General features: G+C 33.2%; 1 protein-coding gene across 2 annotated transcripts in view; it reads right to left on the bottom strand.

Annotated features, from left to right (window-relative positions):
• Window positions 1-17,467, bottom strand: part of BBS7 (Bardet-Biedl syndrome 7) — a 35,973-nt gene extending 18,506 nt beyond the window's left edge. The window contains exons 1-9 of one of the 2 annotated variants that reach the window (XM_031691589.2): window positions 17,333-17,467; window positions 15,753-15,818; window positions 11,379-11,441; window positions 9,808-9,983; window positions 7,311-7,497; window positions 5,803-5,875; window positions 5,276-5,392; window positions 3,451-3,581; window positions 552-636 (exon numbers count right to left, since the gene is read on the bottom strand). In XM_031691589.2, the coding sequence (XP_031547449.1) occupies window positions 552-636; window positions 3,451-3,581; window positions 5,276-5,392; window positions 5,803-5,875; window positions 7,311-7,497; window positions 9,808-9,983; window positions 11,379-11,441; window positions 15,753-15,818; window positions 17,333-17,368 (934 nt within the window). In that variant the 5' untranslated portion in view covers window positions 17,369-17,467. Of the gene's footprint in view, window positions 1-551; window positions 637-3,450; window positions 3,582-5,275; window positions 5,393-5,802; window positions 5,876-7,310; window positions 7,498-9,807; window positions 9,984-11,378; window positions 11,442-15,752; window positions 15,819-17,028; window positions 17,125-17,332 lie in introns of those variants that run through there. The other variant, XM_031691593.2, reaches the window with a different exon arrangement.
• Between the last annotated feature and the right edge of the window lie 201 nt (window positions 17,468-17,668).

The following is a 17,668-nucleotide window of genomic DNA, read 5'->3' as shown; positions in this document are numbered from 1 at the left end:
TTTGGATACTATTTTTGTTTTGTCTGAAATACTATATAATACTATGATAAAGAAAATCTTTCACTTCTTAATTTACAGTTTTAGTTTTCAAGTATAGAATAAGTCAACATATTCTAGCAAATGAAAAAATAGCTGATGAATAATAATTGCCTTTCAAAAATTATTTTCATGGAAAGAAACTCTCACATAACTATTGTGGAAATACAAAAATGACTTACTCAAAAGCAAGCAAGCTTTTGTAAGAAATATACACAGTAATAAAACACAGATTTCAGGAAATACTTCTTTTTAAACCAAAGGATATCATTCTATTTTCAAAGATACTAGAGATATACTATGCATTCTTAAAAAGTATTATTCAAATATTAACTGTTATATAAATCAATACACCCACTTCTACTGTCATTTTTTAACCAATAAAGCTTTTAATGCTATAGGTAGGAATGACTTAATAATAAACTTTTAAAAACTAATCATCAAAAGCAATTATTAAATTTATATTTTTTCTTATTGATTCTTTCTTCAAGTACCTTAATTACCATTTACCTTACCTGAATATGTGGACATCACGATTTCATCATAGCCATCTTTCCCTACACAACCACCCTGGATAGATGTGACACTTTCAGACAATGTCTAAAATAAATTTAAGATCAAGTATGTCATCAATAAAATTTCACAGATATGTTAAAATAAGCCACAAAACTTATTTTCCTGTCTGCCAAGATTCAACATATATTTTTCGAATACTTATTATGTGCAGACACTGATATTGGAAAGGTAAAAGTCCTGCACAAATGGCAGAAAATTCCAGTGCTTTTTAATTCGGTGAAAGAAGATTGAAAATGATTCGTACATCTGTGTACCACTTGGCTACAGTAGTCAACTACTAGTCATTTTTAAAAAAATTACATAGTCTAGTCATTTTTTTTTAAAATTACATAAGCAAAACTCTCAGTACATTTAGTTCATTATCTGAATTCCACAGACCACCTCTCATGTGTTTTCTCCAAATAGTTTTTCAGAAGAATAAAGATAACAGCTTATATGGAACCTTTAGGGAATTTGCTACTATGGAGAAAAACCAACTTTTTCAGATGGAAATGGAAAAAAAAATTCTTTAACAGTTGGAAATTTTATATTGCTCCTTTTTCTCCCTGAACTTTTATTTTCATTCCACTTCCCCCATATACATTTATCTTAATGTAATGCACTCATATGCTTGAAATTCTTTTACACTTCTCTGCAACCAAGACAAAACAAACTGAATTTTTTTAATCTTCTGTGACTACAAAGCTCTAAGCATTAGAAATTTCTATCATTATAATTATTAGTATTTCACAATTGATCAAGAGTTTTAGTAAATAATAATTAACCACAAAAACAAAATTCTATAGGAAATACATCTCATGAGATGAGTGGGACTTTTTTCCCTTCCAAATTATTCATGTATCACAAGTGAGTATTATTATATATTGCGAGTCAGTTCAATTCCTATTTTTCATTTTCATAGATGCAAGCACAAATCGACCTTAGTCCCATAAAGATATTGATGAAAATAAAAGAAATTTTGTTGTAGAAAGTTCACTTGATTGTTTAAATATCTCCCAAGTCATAACCTAAAATCACCAAATCTACCACCAAAAATGTTTTTAATGATATAGCATCTGACATCTGATTATGTCCTCCTCCTATTTATTGAAAGCAAAACACTGGAAACCGTCTGACTACAGATGGATGTTTTATCCAATCTACACAGTCACACATATTCTCAGTTTCTGAGTGGTTTATCAAGTAACTATTGTAACTTTTACTCTTTTACTCACTTAGAAGTATCTTATTTAGCCTAATGTACTCAGAAAAAGTTACAAAAATTAGAAAACTTCTATTTTTTTTGCCAATGCAACATTTTAATGAAATTCATTTTTCTTATGTACTTTAAGTACCTTTTTGCAAAAGTATTTTGTAAAAGATTTAACTAATTCAACTTATATTTTAAAAAAACAGTCATATAAGCATAAAACAGGAGATCCTAGACGATATAGTACAGATATGGTTCACGTAAGTAATATCACAGAATACCAATTATGGGAATTCACCAAAAAAAGGCCTTGGCCATTGCTCAAAATATTGGTGAATGAATATATATTTAAAAGTTTAAGTTAAAATGTGATGTTTAAGGTAGGTATTTATTGTCTTTTTATGATTTGCCCCTTAACTTTTTTGATGAACCAATTGTCAGTCCAGACTGTGTCAGATACGAGAACTTCTCCTCATTAGGAAAACTATAAAGAGTGATACGATGAATCAAGATGAGGCAGCATATTTGAAGCCTTAACAAAACCTGAAAGTGGTACCTCTATCATCATACTAACAGAAGAGTGGGAAGATAGGAATTCTTAGTGTCTCACCCAGCAGAGGAGGGGACATGCTATGTCATTACTGAGGTTTGGACTGGAAGTCAAAGAGGAGATGTGGGGTCTAAACAGGAACCTCCTCAGGGATCGATGAGAAAAAACAGGAGATTATCAACATAGGATTATTATACACTTTTAAGCCCAAACTATTATTGGCATCATTAGCAAGGTGACTTTTTATACCAAGGTAAATTGAACAAATATGAAATAAATCTAGGAAGTAAATTGTATAATGTCTTTAATCCCCATATTATCAATATAACAATATTTTTATGCACCAAAACATCTGTATTTACTGATCTGCAGTAAAAGTTGGTACTGGAAGGAACCACTAATTAAGAAATTAGACAAAGAAAGAAAAGTTGATACTGAGTTGTGGCTTGTTGTTAAACAGCCTCAATATATCACACATGAAGCAGTATAGGGAAACCCTGGACTGGAGAATACCACTTTACGAAAAATGGAAGATTCAATATATACAAGACTGCTTCTCCATGTGACTTTGTACCTGGGGATAAACAAGCTTAATTACACTTAAAATATGTGAACTAAAAATTACTCTTATCTAGTATTTATTCATTTACAGTGGACCTTGGGTGGCTAGAAGGAAATTGCTCTTTTCCCTTTCCACTTAAGAATATTTTTAATGTTGTCTTACAATATGAAATTTATTCCTAAAACCTTATTGCTTTAAAACAACACAGTCTCATTTATGTTACCCCAACATATAAATGTTACTCCTGTAGTCTATTATGTATTATAGAAACTTAGGCAAAATATTTAATACTTTGGAAATACAATATTTAGAAACGAAATGAAGAAGCGATTTATTATTTAGCCTGAGGGCAACAGTCTATTACTCACACATAAGAGTAGCCTAGAGAAGAGTTTGATAATATCAAAGCAGTAATACTGTCAAAGTCAAACACAAAATTTGAATACATTTCACCTATTAAAACACAAACTATCATAGTCATCTCTATAATTATTTAATGAATAACAAGCATATACTCTTTTTAAAAAATGAACTTACCTGATCAAATCGTAGAACAGGCTCATTTGTATTATCAAAACTATACACTTCCACCATTCCATCATCTCTTCCAACAAGTAAATCTTTAACCCCATCACCTACGATGTCAAAACTGTCAACACACAAAATACCTTTAAAAAAGATAAGTGATATGTTATTAATAAAACTAACATCGTAGCAAGTATATACCAAGTATGAATGAAAAAAATATATATGCCAAACCAGAATAGGAAAATAAACAAATAAACAAAACTTTGAGCATCATCAGGGGTCCTCTTTTCCATCCACATTCAGCCATTTCCAAGGCTTTAAATATAAATCTACTACATGGTAAAGGCCCCTAACTTTACATCTTCAGCTCTGGCTTCTCCCCAGAGCTCCAGACTCATATATCCAAGTTCTTCTTCAGCTTCTCTTCTTAAACATCCATTTGCATCTCAAACTTCCCATGCCCCATACAAAATTCTTTATTCTTTAACCACACCCCATCAATAAGGCTGCATCTGTAACTGTTGCTGCCTCAAACAAAATTCTTTATTTTTCATCACACCCCATCAATTATGCTCCTTCCCCAGTCTCCTCTCAGTATGATACCACCCAGTCGCTCAGGCCAAAAATCTAGACTGCATCTCTGATTCTTCTCTTTTTCTCACTTTCCATTTCAAACCCATTAGCAAGTTTTATCAGCTCTACCTCCAAAAAAAGAAATCACCTCCTACTTTCTATTTCCAATTATCATTAGCCTAGTCTGGGCTATTGGTTTCTCTGGTCTAGACGAGGGTAAATTGAAATATCTGTAACAGTAACTTTCCAACTAAATTCCATGCCTCCAGTTTTGACCTGTTTTCCCCCAAATCCACTCTCTATGGAGTGTTTTTGTTTGTTTCTTGATTTGGTAAATTAGGTCATGTCATACCCCACTTACAATTCTCCAATGACTTCCCACTGTACTTAGATTAAAATTCAAATCCTTTTCCAAGGTTTACAAGGACCTACATGATTTGGTTTACTCTACCTCTGATTTCATGGCACAGTAATGCCCTGAGACACACTGATCTTTCTACTGCTCCTCAACTGAATCAAGTTTACTTTTGTCTCAAGTCCTCTGCCTTTATTTTTTCCTCTTCCTTGACATTCTTTTTCCCTAAATCTCCTAAACTACTCACTCATTTTCTTATAAATCAGATCTGAACTCAAAATTTACCTCTTGTAAGACACCTTCCATGATCCCTCAGTCTATAAGTAGCCTTCCTTCTTCCACCCATCACTCTCAAACATATTACTCTGTTAAATTTTCTTCAGGTGACTAATTGAAGCTATCCTATTTATTCATTTGTTTATCCTCTCTCTCCCATAAAAAGTATTTGTTGAAGGAATAAAGGAACACATGAATAAATATGCTGTATCTATAAGTAGCCATCTCACCACCTACTAAGTCAGATATAAATTCCCCTTAGAAAGGTATAAATTCCTTAGAAAACAGGACTATTCCCTGACCCACGGTACTTCTTTGCCTCATACCAAGTACTCCCAAATTCCAATTAATTAACTCCCTACACCAAACAATGAAAAACAAATTTGAGCATAGACTGATGTTACAGATGGAAATTAGTCTATAAATTACTGTTAGCATTTCTTACTTTAAAATATTATACCCAAAGTATGGTAGGCCTGTTAAATAAACAAATAGTAAATAAACCTGAGGTGGCTCTGTAAATTGCTAAATCTGCTATAAATATTAATAAATAAAACAAAATGAAAACTGTAATTTAGGATACTTTATTTAATAATCACTGGAATTTCAGAATCTACATGAAGAACATACCTCCCCTCTTCTTCTCATTTCGAATTTCCCACTTGTGTATTGGTCTAGAAGCAGTGATTTGAATAAGCCCAAGTTTTCCATCTGATGTTCCAAACAAAAGGTCTTCTCCAGAGTCACCTAGTTATAATTAAAATCAATATATAACAGTTATCTCATAACTCATAATATCTCTTTAAAATTAAAACATTTTCATATATATTAACTTTCATGGAAAAATTTCACTTAAAAATACTAAAAGACAGATTTTAATTAATTGAATTAATTTGGAAGGATGGTCATATATTCAGAGAATTTTATGATCATAAGAGATAAGATCTCTCCTCATCAACTAATTTTAAGATGAGGAAACTGAAAATTAAAGTTCAGTAACTCATTACTGTTAGTTACTGGCAAGTTAGAAGACAACTATCTCTTTCTACAATTTCCCGTTTTCACTTAACATATAAATGACTAAAAACCTGAAATATCTAGACTTAAATAATATAACTCTCTCCCTATTTGATTATGAAAAATGAAACCCTGATTACCGCCATTTCCATTGTGCAGTGCTAAAACAGTAGGTGGGCCAGGAACTTCAATTTCATACATCACATCAGATCCCTGAAGAAGAACAAGTATTTTAAAACTAAAACAGAATACAAACCTAAAATAATATAGGAACTCATTGATAACATCAATATTTATATAAAGAACCCTAGAATTAAAACTACTGAAAAAAAATTAGGTTATGAATATCAACTTGGATTTGTTAGCAATTTTGCATATGTTAACTCATTTTATAATAATACATGTGTGTATATACACATATATAGATAAAGTAAAAAGATCAAGGAAAGAAATATTTAAAATATTCTCCACTTTCAATACTTTTTCTTTTAAGTACTTTGTTTACCTGAAAACTTGGTCCTGGTAAATCTCCCTATCAAATGCTTCCGTGAACAAGTTGTTTCTTTTGTCCTAACTTGAGAGCCTTACTTAGAGCACATTCAAACAGACCCAGAATTACTTCCTAAGGAAAATTCTGGCCTTGCCTTGGGTATTTCCAAAACCCACTCCAGTAAGAGGCAGAATGACCTGCTATTTGGATAAGTAAACAAGTTAAATTCTTTTATTTGTCTTTTCTTCCATTTTGCTGCTTACAATCCTTTCATTTAGTGTATGGTATTTGTGAAGCTGTCAAAGAACGAGGCAGAAATAATCAATTCACATGGAAAAAATATCTATGATAAATCATTCAATGAAAAAATATTCATAAAATTATAATAAATATAGTATATTATTATTGTTTAAAAATGTTAAACATACAAGGGGAGAGTGGCATAGCCAATTGGTAGAATGTGTGCTTAGTCTTTCACAATCCTCAGTACCCCCACTAAAAAAATAAATACTTAAATAAATAAACCTAATTACCTCCCCCTCCAAATTCACAGATATTTACATCTAACTATATAAACACAAAAGAATACACACAAAACTGTTGAAAAAAGGTTACCTTTGGGGCAACAGATTGCCCACAAAGGTAGATGGGGAGTAGGGGAGAAGTGTGCAGGGCAGAGGAAAGACTTCCACTTTTTACTTTCCACAAATCCTTAGTGATTTTTTTTTAAATAAGCATATGGATCTCTTCCTATTAAACAAAGCAGAATCCTAGAATGCAGCCAGATCAATCTGTAATTGAATGAGAGCTAGCTCCTATTAAAAGTCTTACTCAAACAACTCGTATTTGAGAGCACAGGCTTAGGGGAGAAATCAATCATTCATGCTGCTAGAGTGAAATTTGAACATTACTTTAATTTTCCAGAGAGAAAAAAACACTTCATAGAATCACTGGATTTTTCCTTCTATAAAAGGGCTAATGCCGAGAAATGGCTCTCTGACTATGAAGTTCCAAAGAGTGAGGTAGCTTGTTGTGGCACAGAATAACCATCTAGACTTTATTCAATTGCACTGTCATTATCCTAATGATGTACTGATTGTTCATCAATATTCATTTACTTAAATTATGAAAAATAATAAAAAAAAAAATAACAGCAACCTGTAAAACTCTGAGCACTCTGTCCTGGCAGGCCAACACAGGAACATCACGAAGTACTCTTTCCACTGGAAGGCAGATGACGTCATTGATTTTGTCCCCAGAAAGGTAATAATGTTGGTCTTTGCAATCACAATAATGGTTATAGATGTAACTTGCACTGAGAAAAAGGTCTGAGCCAGATATGTGCCTAAGAATATTAAAAGTAATTTAAGATATCCACATTTTAAAAAATAAGCATAGGAAACTCCTGAATTATTTTCAGAGATAAAAATAAAAGTTTATTTATATACAGTTTACTATCATTCTACCACAGACTCAGAGAACAGTTTGTTTTTCATTTTCCCCCACTTAATTTCTAGCCCTTTAGTATAACACTGATTTTGAAAGCTGAAAATGAGAATCTTAAAGCCTCAAGCTTCTAAAAAACTGAGCTCAGAAAAACTGAAAAAAAGACAAGATTATGATAATCTGTCTGTATCTGAAGGCAATCTATCAAAAAGTAACTTTTTTGAATGTGTACTCTGTGCTAAGTGATTTACATGTATTAGCTCAATCCTCAGAACTCTATATATAAACTAGGGACCATTACTAGCCCTTTTTAAGGGTAATGATAAAGTGTTAAGTAAATTCTTTCCTAAAGGCATACAACTAGTAGATAGTAGAGCAGAATGCAACTCAGATAGTTTTTTACTCTACAGTTTCTTACTAACACACTAAACAGCCTGAAAAAGGCTATTTGAAGTTAATCTACTTGAAACTAAATAATAAATATTGGAAAATGATTTCATTAGAATTTTAATTTGAAAAAAGAAGTAAGTTCATTTCAAATTATATTTAACAAAATTTAAATAATAGTCATAACTATGTTCTAATTCTTAGAATAAATCAAGTTTTCACTGGGGGACCTGAAATATTTTGACAAAAATTATATATTAGTCTATTATCTTTCACTTCTAGATAGCTATCACCATGTGGTCATAAAGAGAAGAATATTATTTGAAGGTTTCTCCTATTTCTCCATCTCTAAGGTCTATTTAAATTTTTTGATACAATTATTCCTTATCCTATAACGATCCTCACTGATTTTATCTTCTTTAATTATTACTTAAGTGGCTTCACTTTGTGGCTCTGCATATGATTTCAGTAATCCTCTTAATATCATTTTTATCAACTTGAAATTCTGTATCTTTTTCAAGATTTGAAATCCATCTGTATTTTATATGCATTATATTATTCAAAGCACTACTTGGCAATCACTATTGCTGACAAGAGTATAGAAACATTAGGCAGGGAAGGATTCATGAGTGGTAATCAGTTTTATATGCAGTCAGTTTTCTTATTGAATATTTTCAAAGTTATAATCTTGTTTTCCCATGCAACCTTATAAATGTGGAGATTCAGATAATAAATTTTTAAAAATTGAGTAAAGAACCTTTCCTCTCCCACTCAAGTAAAAACATTTAAGAAACTAGCAAAAGAGGCTATTGGCTGGGAAACTCCTTATCTTCCTCACACCTCGGTCCACATTCATTTCTGAATGTAGAGGTATGCCAATAATTAATTACTTTAGTTTTAGTATTTCACAATTATCACTGGCCATGTCTATCTAGAAAAGCATTTCAAAAGAATGACATTCTTGTTAAACTACTGAATTGCTTCCACTTACCATTAATTCTTATCCAGTCTCACCAAAGCAAAGTTTTACAGCCCAGATACCAGGACGCATGCTATCTATGCATTATATAAAATTACACAAGACAGCTGTGAATTACACTGAACTCTGAACTGAATCAGCAGTTTCCAAATTAAGGTCTGGCTGCTTATACAACACGGCTGCATAGGATTCAGATGAAGAACTTTTTCCTTTTAACCCACTCCTAATACTTCTGATTCTGCAGGTATGAGGTGGGACAAGGAATCTACTGTTTTAAGTTTCCACAGTATTCTCCTAAATAGCAGGATTAAAGAACAGTAGATTAGATAAACTTTAAAGCCCCTCCCAGCTCTCCATGATTCAAAAACTAAAATTTTAATTGCAAAATTTCACATATCAGGGAGCCATTTAGGGAGCTATTTTTCACTTAGAGTCTTAACCTGACTCACCTGAAATTCTATCTTTTTGATAGTCACTAACTTTTATGGCCAGACTTTTAACAAAATGATAGTACCTCAAAACCAGAACTACCAGAGACAGCAAAGCAATGGAAACCTAAATATCTGGAGATTTCTTTCACTTCTTTTACACTCTGATCATGAATCATAACTGGACCAACTAGTCAAAACTGAATCTATACTGTGAAAGTCTTAAAAAGAAAACAACATGTCAACAACGAATGGATTTTTGTATTGATTCTAGGTCAAATTTAATTTCTGACTAATAAAGTACCTTTAATTATTTCCTAGATAACCTATTAAGATATGATACTTAATCAGATGTCTGCCACCTATCCAAAATATTGTAAGTGGACATGTAAAAACAAAAAGAGAATAAACATACATAGCTTTAATGCTTTCAGTGAGGTTTGTTTCAAAAGAGAGGAACTGTTTTCCTCTCTTTGTGAAGCCTCTAATCTCAGATCCTGCAGCAATAAAAATTTTCTCCTGGGGTGTGTTAAGAACCCCTCCTAGTTCCAGCCTTGCAATCTTCTGCCCAGGTAAAGTCTTGAACACTGTCTGCAAAAATCATTGGGGAAAAAATTAGGTACATAAATTTATTGCAAGCATTTTCCTTTACTATAAAAAATCCTGTGATTTTAAACCTACAAAATATTATAGTTCTACAATAAGGAACACCTTTAAGTGCAAATGTATTTACTTTAGTGGTCCTCTGGGTTTTTTTGCTAAACATCTTCAAACTTTGTAATGTTTATTCCCACACATATTTCAATGACATCATTAAAATCTAAACTCTTGCAATTCAAAAGTATGGCCCACTCAGTAGCAGCATTAATATCACTCACCTTATCAGAAATGCAGGCTTTCAGGCCCAACCTCAGATCTACTGAATAAGAATCTGCATTTTAACAAGATTCCCCAGCTGGTTCCAATGGACTTGTTTTTACACTTCAGTCATCTTTTTAAAACTCATCTCTCCTGGTTGCCTTACAATGTTACAAATTTTGATAGTATAAATGAAGGACTACAGAATTTACTGAAAACCTGGGTGTATAACTTAATACCTCTCTATTTAATTGGAAATAACATTTGCATTATTTATTTCTTCCTGGTTATTTTCTATTTTATTATTGACATCAGTTTCTTCCCTTCCCCCTCCCCCACTCCCATTGACTTCATATACAGAGAATAAAATATCTGGAAAAATATACAAATAATGGAAACACTCAGTTTCTGATAGTTTTTACCCTCTTCATCTTTTTACAAATTCCATATAATGCATAATGAATATAAGAATTCACATTTCAGACCAATCACTTGTAAATTATGATCTGTGAATATGATGATGTAATAACCACTTCCTTGATTAGGCTCCATTAAGTGGCAACGTGACGTGATAGTCACTTCCATGTTACATTATATTACAAAAGACTCCATCTTAGCAGACTGGACAGATTTTCCTGTTGACTTAAAGTAAGTCACCTCGTTGTAAGAATGCCTTGTCACCACATGACAAGGAACTGTGGGGGCCTCAAAGTGCCGAAAGCAGTCCCTAGCTTACAGACAGCAATAAAATGGGGACCTCAGTATAACAACAATAAAGAACTGAATTCTTCCAACAACCCTGTGGGCTTAGAACAGGACACTGAGCTCCAGAAAGGAGTAGAGCCTGCTGACATCTACACTGCAGCCACATGAGGCCTCCAGTCTGGACTCCTGCCGCTGTTAGATAATAAATGTATGTCCTTTTAAGCCTCTAAGTTTGAGGCAATTTGTTACACAGCATAGAAAATGAATACATTGCGGTAGGCTGTCACAGATGTTTTGCAAATGGCTAACAAATGACTCTTATGTGGCCTGCAGCCTCATACTTCATATAACCACTTCCCTCATAACCCATTTTATATTATGCCTTAGAAAAATTTTACAGGAGCATTCAAAAGCTACACATACCACTGCTTCTCCTTTCTTCATGCCAAAGCACATAACTACTCCATCATGATCTCCAACAACCACCTGTAAAAGAGTGAATAAAATCTAAAATTACTATTATTATGCCCTGATAACTTATATGGGGAAAGCAACATTTGCAATATGTAAATTATGATCTTAAAAGTAGAAATCAGAAAATCTAGTAAAGATATCCCCACAAAAAAATAATCCTCCAAAGAATTATAAGAAAGGGTCAAAGAGGCAGCTATGAAAAGCTGTTATGGATGTAGCTGGCCTTCCATTCTGTTCCTCCAGGTTAAACAGAGCAAAAGAATCGGGACAGAAATGGAAAGGAGGTAATTTCTTTTCCCTTTAACTGGAGCATAAGAACATTTTAAGATTAACTTAAAACAGATTATCAAAGTAATGTTGTGACTGACCTACTTGATATTTTAAAAACCTTTTTATGGAAAAATTTTAACATATGCAAAAGTAGACAGAATATTATAATGAATTACCATGTATCCATCACCCATCACTCAGCTTCAATAATTATCAACATGTGGCCAATGAATTATTTTGAATTAAATACAGAGGGAGATTTTGACACCTCTCTCTCAGAAATTGATAATCAAGCAAATAAAAGATAAGGATATAGATTAGAAAAAGATTACCTTTGATCTTATATATATATATATATACACACATACACATATATACATTGTGTGTATACTATGTATATGTATCTAATACACATATACACACACACATACACACATATGTATACATGTATATATGTGTAGGGGATTACAAATTCCTTCATGTATTTGATGAAAGCTGGGACTTTCTTCTCAGAACGATGAACATTAGTAAATAATTATGCACATATTTTCAGAAGATTTACAGACCTTTAGTATTGCCAGAATTTTTTTCAGATGAAAAAATACATAGGAATAGTTAAAGTTTTGAAATTTTTGATAATACACTTCTCCAATAATTTGTAAAAAAACAGTAATCTATTACAGGGATTCCCAAAGTGTGGTTCCTGGACTCCTGGGGTCAATAAGAACCTTCTAGGGAATCTTTCAGGTCAAAACCATTCTAAGTAAGTCTTTATTTTCCTTTTTCCCTAGGCTGATATTTGTGATGCTGGTGCAGAAGCAATGGTAAAATTGCTAGTATATGGCAAGAGTCAAAGCAATGACAAACTATAATCACTGTAATCTTCATCACCATTTGAGAGTACAGAAAAAAATTCCATCTAGTTTCATGTAACATGTCCTTAATGAAGCAATAAAAATTATTAATCTTATTAAATTCTGATGCTTGAGTACATCTCTTTTTAACATTTAGTGCGAGAAAATAGAAAGTATGCACAAAGCATTTTTGCTGTGTACAGGAGAGCACCTGTGTGATTGTTTGAGTTACAGGCTGAACTATGTACTTTTTTTCAAGAAACACCATTTTTAAGAATGAAAGAACAACAGACAGTGATTAACAACCAGTAATAACAAGTTGTTATTAACACTTGGGTATTTGGTAGACTTTTTTTTAAACTGAAGGAAGTGATCTTCTCATTTCAAAGGAATACGTTTCCAAAGATAAAAGTTAAGCTTTCAAGTAAAAATCAGTATCTGCCACCATAAGCTTGACAGCTATGTGATACTCAACAACTTTTCTGATGAGATTAGCAGTGATATCAACAAATGTGATTTGTTTGATGTTCTATAATAAAACATGTCAACATTTACAGGATGCTATAAATCACATATGGTTTTAAAAGATCCATTCAAAGTACCAAACAGACCAAAAGTATTTCAATATACCACAATACAAAAAGTTAATCAATACGGTTTTAGATTCCACATTGTTTAAGAAACTACTACTTATCAAGCTCAGGTGTAGTATCAAATATGAAGAACCAAAATTTATATGGAATTGCTATTTAAATACTCCTATTTTCTTTTTTAAAAATATTTTTAATTAAACTATAGTCGATTTACAATGTTGTGTTAAGTTCTGGTGCTCCCTATTTTCAACTACATATCTATGTAAACTGGATTTTCTTCATATACTTCAACCAAAACAACATACAGAAACAGACTGAATGTAGAAAACAGACATGAGAAGCAAAGTACTTCTGCTTATGCCAGAATAAAGAATTTGCAAAAATGTAACACAATGCAACCATTCTCATTAAATTCTCTCTTTGTTTTTGAAGATAGTTACTTTTCATTAAAATGTTATTTATGTAAACATGCAATGTGTTTATTTTTTAATGAAATGGTAAATATTTCAGACATTTTTTGGTTTTAATTTTAATATAGTAAGCATTGATAGATATAACCTAGGATCTACAGTAATTTAACACCATATACAAAAATAACTTAAAATGGATTAAAGACCTAAACGTAAGACCAGATACTATAAAATTCCTAGAGGAAAACATAGGCAGAACACTCTTTGATGTAAATCATAGCAGTATTTTTTTTGGCTCTGTCTCCTAAAAAGCAAAGGAAGTAAAAGCAAAAGTAAATAAATAGGATCTAATCAAACTTAAAGAATTTTTGCACAGCAAAGGAAACCATCAATAAGACGAAAAGACCAGCTATTGAATGGAGAAAATATCTGCAAATGATATGACCAATAGGGGTTAATATCCAAAATATATAAATAGCTCATATGATTCATCAAAAAAGCAAACAACCCAATGAAAAAAATGGGCAGAAGAACTGAACAGACATTTTTCCAAAGAGGAAAATGCCAATAGCACATGAAAAGATGCTCAACATCACTAATCATTAGGAAAATGTAAATTACAACCACAATAAGATGTCACCTCACATCTGTCAGAATGACTATCATCAAAAAGAGCACAAATAACAAATGTTGACAAGAATGTGGAGAATAGGGAACCCTCGTACACTGCTGGTAGGAATGAAAATTTGTGCAGCCACTGTGGAAAACAGTATAGAAGTTTCTCAAAAAACTACCATACAATCCAGCAATTCCACTCTTGGGTATATATATCCAAAAGAAACAAAAATACAAATTCAAAAAGATACATGCACCCCAATGTTCATAGCAGCATTATTTACAATTGCCAAGATATGGAAGCAACCTAAGCGTCTATCAACAGGTCAATGTATAAAGAAGATGTGGTATATACACAATGGAATACAACTCAGCCAGAAAAAACAATGAAATTTGCCATCTGCAACAACATGGATAGATTTAGAGGGTATTATGCTAAGTGAAAAAAAGAAAACCATAAAAAAGAAAACAAACTAATGAATATAACAAAAAAGGAGACTCACAGATATAGAGAACAAACTAGTGGTTACCAGTAGGGAGAGGGAAAGTGGGAAGGGCAATATGGAAGCAGGCGATTAAGAGGTACAAACTATTATGCATAAAATAAGCTACTATGATACACTGTAGAACATAGGGAATATAGACAATATTTTATAATAACTATAAATGGAGTATAACCTTAAAAATTTTGAATTGCTATATTTTACCTTATATAATATTATCTAACTTCCACTTATATAATATTGTACACCAACTATACTTCAATTTAAAAAATTAAATAAATAAATAAACTGATCTTTAAAAAAAAAAGTAAGAGTCCTGAGACCAAAAGTTTGAGAAGTGTTGATTTAGCAGACTGAATACAATAAATGACAGTCAAAAATCTGTTGATTTATTTTGATAAAATGTCAATATATAGGAATACTATATTTATTTTGCAGCTATTAAAACAATCCTATTAGTCTACTAAGAAATTATAATTATCTTATGGAAATCATAGGATTAATGTTTTTATAAAAATAATCAATATTGTTAGTTAAATATAATGTTTAACATCAAAATACTTAATTATTTTAAAAAATACGATAAAGTTTTTAAAAAGCATTTTCTCTACAGACTCTTGTGCTTTATATTTTTTTTTTTCATATACCACAACCTGGTACACATAAGTACACACATAAGGATAAATTATTACCAGAAAAAATGGAAGATGGTTTTCAAGAGTTTGCTTACACTAATTTACTAATTATACATAATAATTTACAATGACCTTTAATGAAAAAGAACATGAAAATGAATACACGTATGTATATGTATGACTGAGACATATGCTATACACCAGAAATTGACACATTGTAACTGACTATACTTCAATAAAAATTTTTTTAAACAAAAAATTATAATGCCCAAGAAAATTGTTGTCTATAATGTTCCTTGGTATTCAAACCTCTATTCAAATTAAAAGAAATTCATTTCCATTTTAGTCTTGGAATTAAAAACAAATAACTTATCAATAAAAAAGGAAATAGAAACCTCTCCTCTGTCACAGCTAAGGAGATATGGAGAAGTCAGTGTCTCTACCTTTTGTGTAGCTCTACATCTTGAGGCAGGAAGTAGCTTCATAGTCTTCTGAGAGGTCACTCCCACCTAAGGAAACAAACCAGCCACCTAGTGAAAGTCTTCTGATACATCAGAGATTAAAAGGACCAGCAGATTCTAATCATAGTAAGCCTTATTTTTATTGTAATTACTTATGATATGAAATAATTATCATCAGCAATGAACTTATTTTCTAATGAAATATGCCACAGAAGTCAGAATATAGGAAACAATCAAAAACAGTAAAATTCATACTATGAAGTTGTCAAGCCAAAAATAATTATGTGACATTACTGGCAAGATACTTCACACACACAAAAATATTTTTAGAAGCCTTCTTTTACAACTTCAGATAGTTGTTAAAGAGTTTTTGTAAAGTAATTAAAAATCTTTGGAAATAGATTTGTTATTATTAAAAATGCAACACAGAAGATTTTTGCTAAAATACCAAACATGCAGATGACAATGACATTCAGTCTAACTGATGATGAAGATTATTTTACAAATATGGTTTGTTCAGCAGGGAACTATCACTAGTGGTGCATAGTTAGGGGAGGAGGCTGGGACCAAAGGGAGAGAAACTGCAGAAAACAACAGATCATGAAAGAATTTACATATAATATAGATCTATCTTTTTATTCTGTATTCTACGGAGTAGTATTAAAGTTTAACTAATCTGTTTAGATTTCTATCTTTGAAACTCTGAGAAAGGTGAAGCTGGAGGCTAGGACCCCATTAGGAAGCTATTTCAATTATCCAAGCAATAGAAGATGAGGATTGAACCGCGGATAACGGAGATGGAGGGAGAAAATGGGACAGATTCAAGAGACATTTAGGAGATAAAAGCAGCAAAATGTGGGGACCAGGTAGATATGGAAGACATTAAGATGGGAAGTACCTAGCAAAACTCTGAAGGAACGTAACCGGGCAAACATTTGTACTATTAGTCAAAACAGAATTACTGAAAAAGGAGGAGCTGGAGAAGAGGGAGAGAAAGTCTAGGGCTGAAGTACTGAGAGGCAGGGTGGTGTAACAGAATGAACACCAGCTCTGGAGTCAGAGACTTTGCTTCAAACAAGAGCAACAGCGACATTTTTTCACTATTATGTACGTTACCTTCTCTGAGCCCTTCTGAGAATTTTTATGAGGATTAAACATATTTATATATGTTAAGCTCTTAGAATAAACTAGGTGCTAGAAAATGGTTGTCATTGCTTTTATGATCTATGATGATATAATTTTATTATGGTAATAATACCATAATACAGGAGAACGGCCCTGGGGAGGAACCCGGGATCGCGTCAGGACACTCGGAGCATATTCAGGACCTGGCAGACGCCAGCACCGCGGGGGCCCGTGCCGCTTCCTTCCAGGTCCCAGTGGACCGTCACCAACGAGCCAGAATTGCCCGTGAGGAAGGCGTCGCGGGGGCGACACCCAGACCCGCTCCTTCCCCGCCGCTTCGGCTCCGGGAGACCCAACAGACGGCGGTGGAAGGATGGAATCCTCTTAGGGAGAGGGGCTCACCCCGCGCAGCGCCCGCCCCAACCCCTCAGGTTTACCTGTAAATAATCCGCTCGGTTTAAATTCAGGTCCATGACGGCGGCACGGACGCGCTGGGCAGCGTCACGCCGGGACAGGTGGGACAGAGGCTACCCTACGCCAGGCCTCTGAAGGGAAACAGCTCGCGTCCCCTCTAAGGGGCAACGCCAGGTACAGCAGCCTCGGCTCGCGGGGATGCAAGGGCGGAGCGTCAGGGCAGCGGCGTCCTGCGTGACGTCAGTACGTCCCTTCGAGTGGCCTCCGGACGGAAACGAAGCACCGCCCCCTCCCGACAGACAGCCCATTGACTTAACCCGCGCCAATGAGAGGCGGAGACGAACGGAGGGCGTGGCCCA

Source organism: Vicugna pacos, chromosome 2 (assembly GCF_048564905.1).
Source record: "Vicugna pacos chromosome 2, VicPac4, whole genome shotgun sequence".
NCBI lineage: Eukaryota > Metazoa > Chordata > Mammalia > Artiodactyla > Camelidae > Vicugna > Vicugna pacos.
This window is presented reverse-complemented; position numbering and strand designations above follow the sequence as displayed.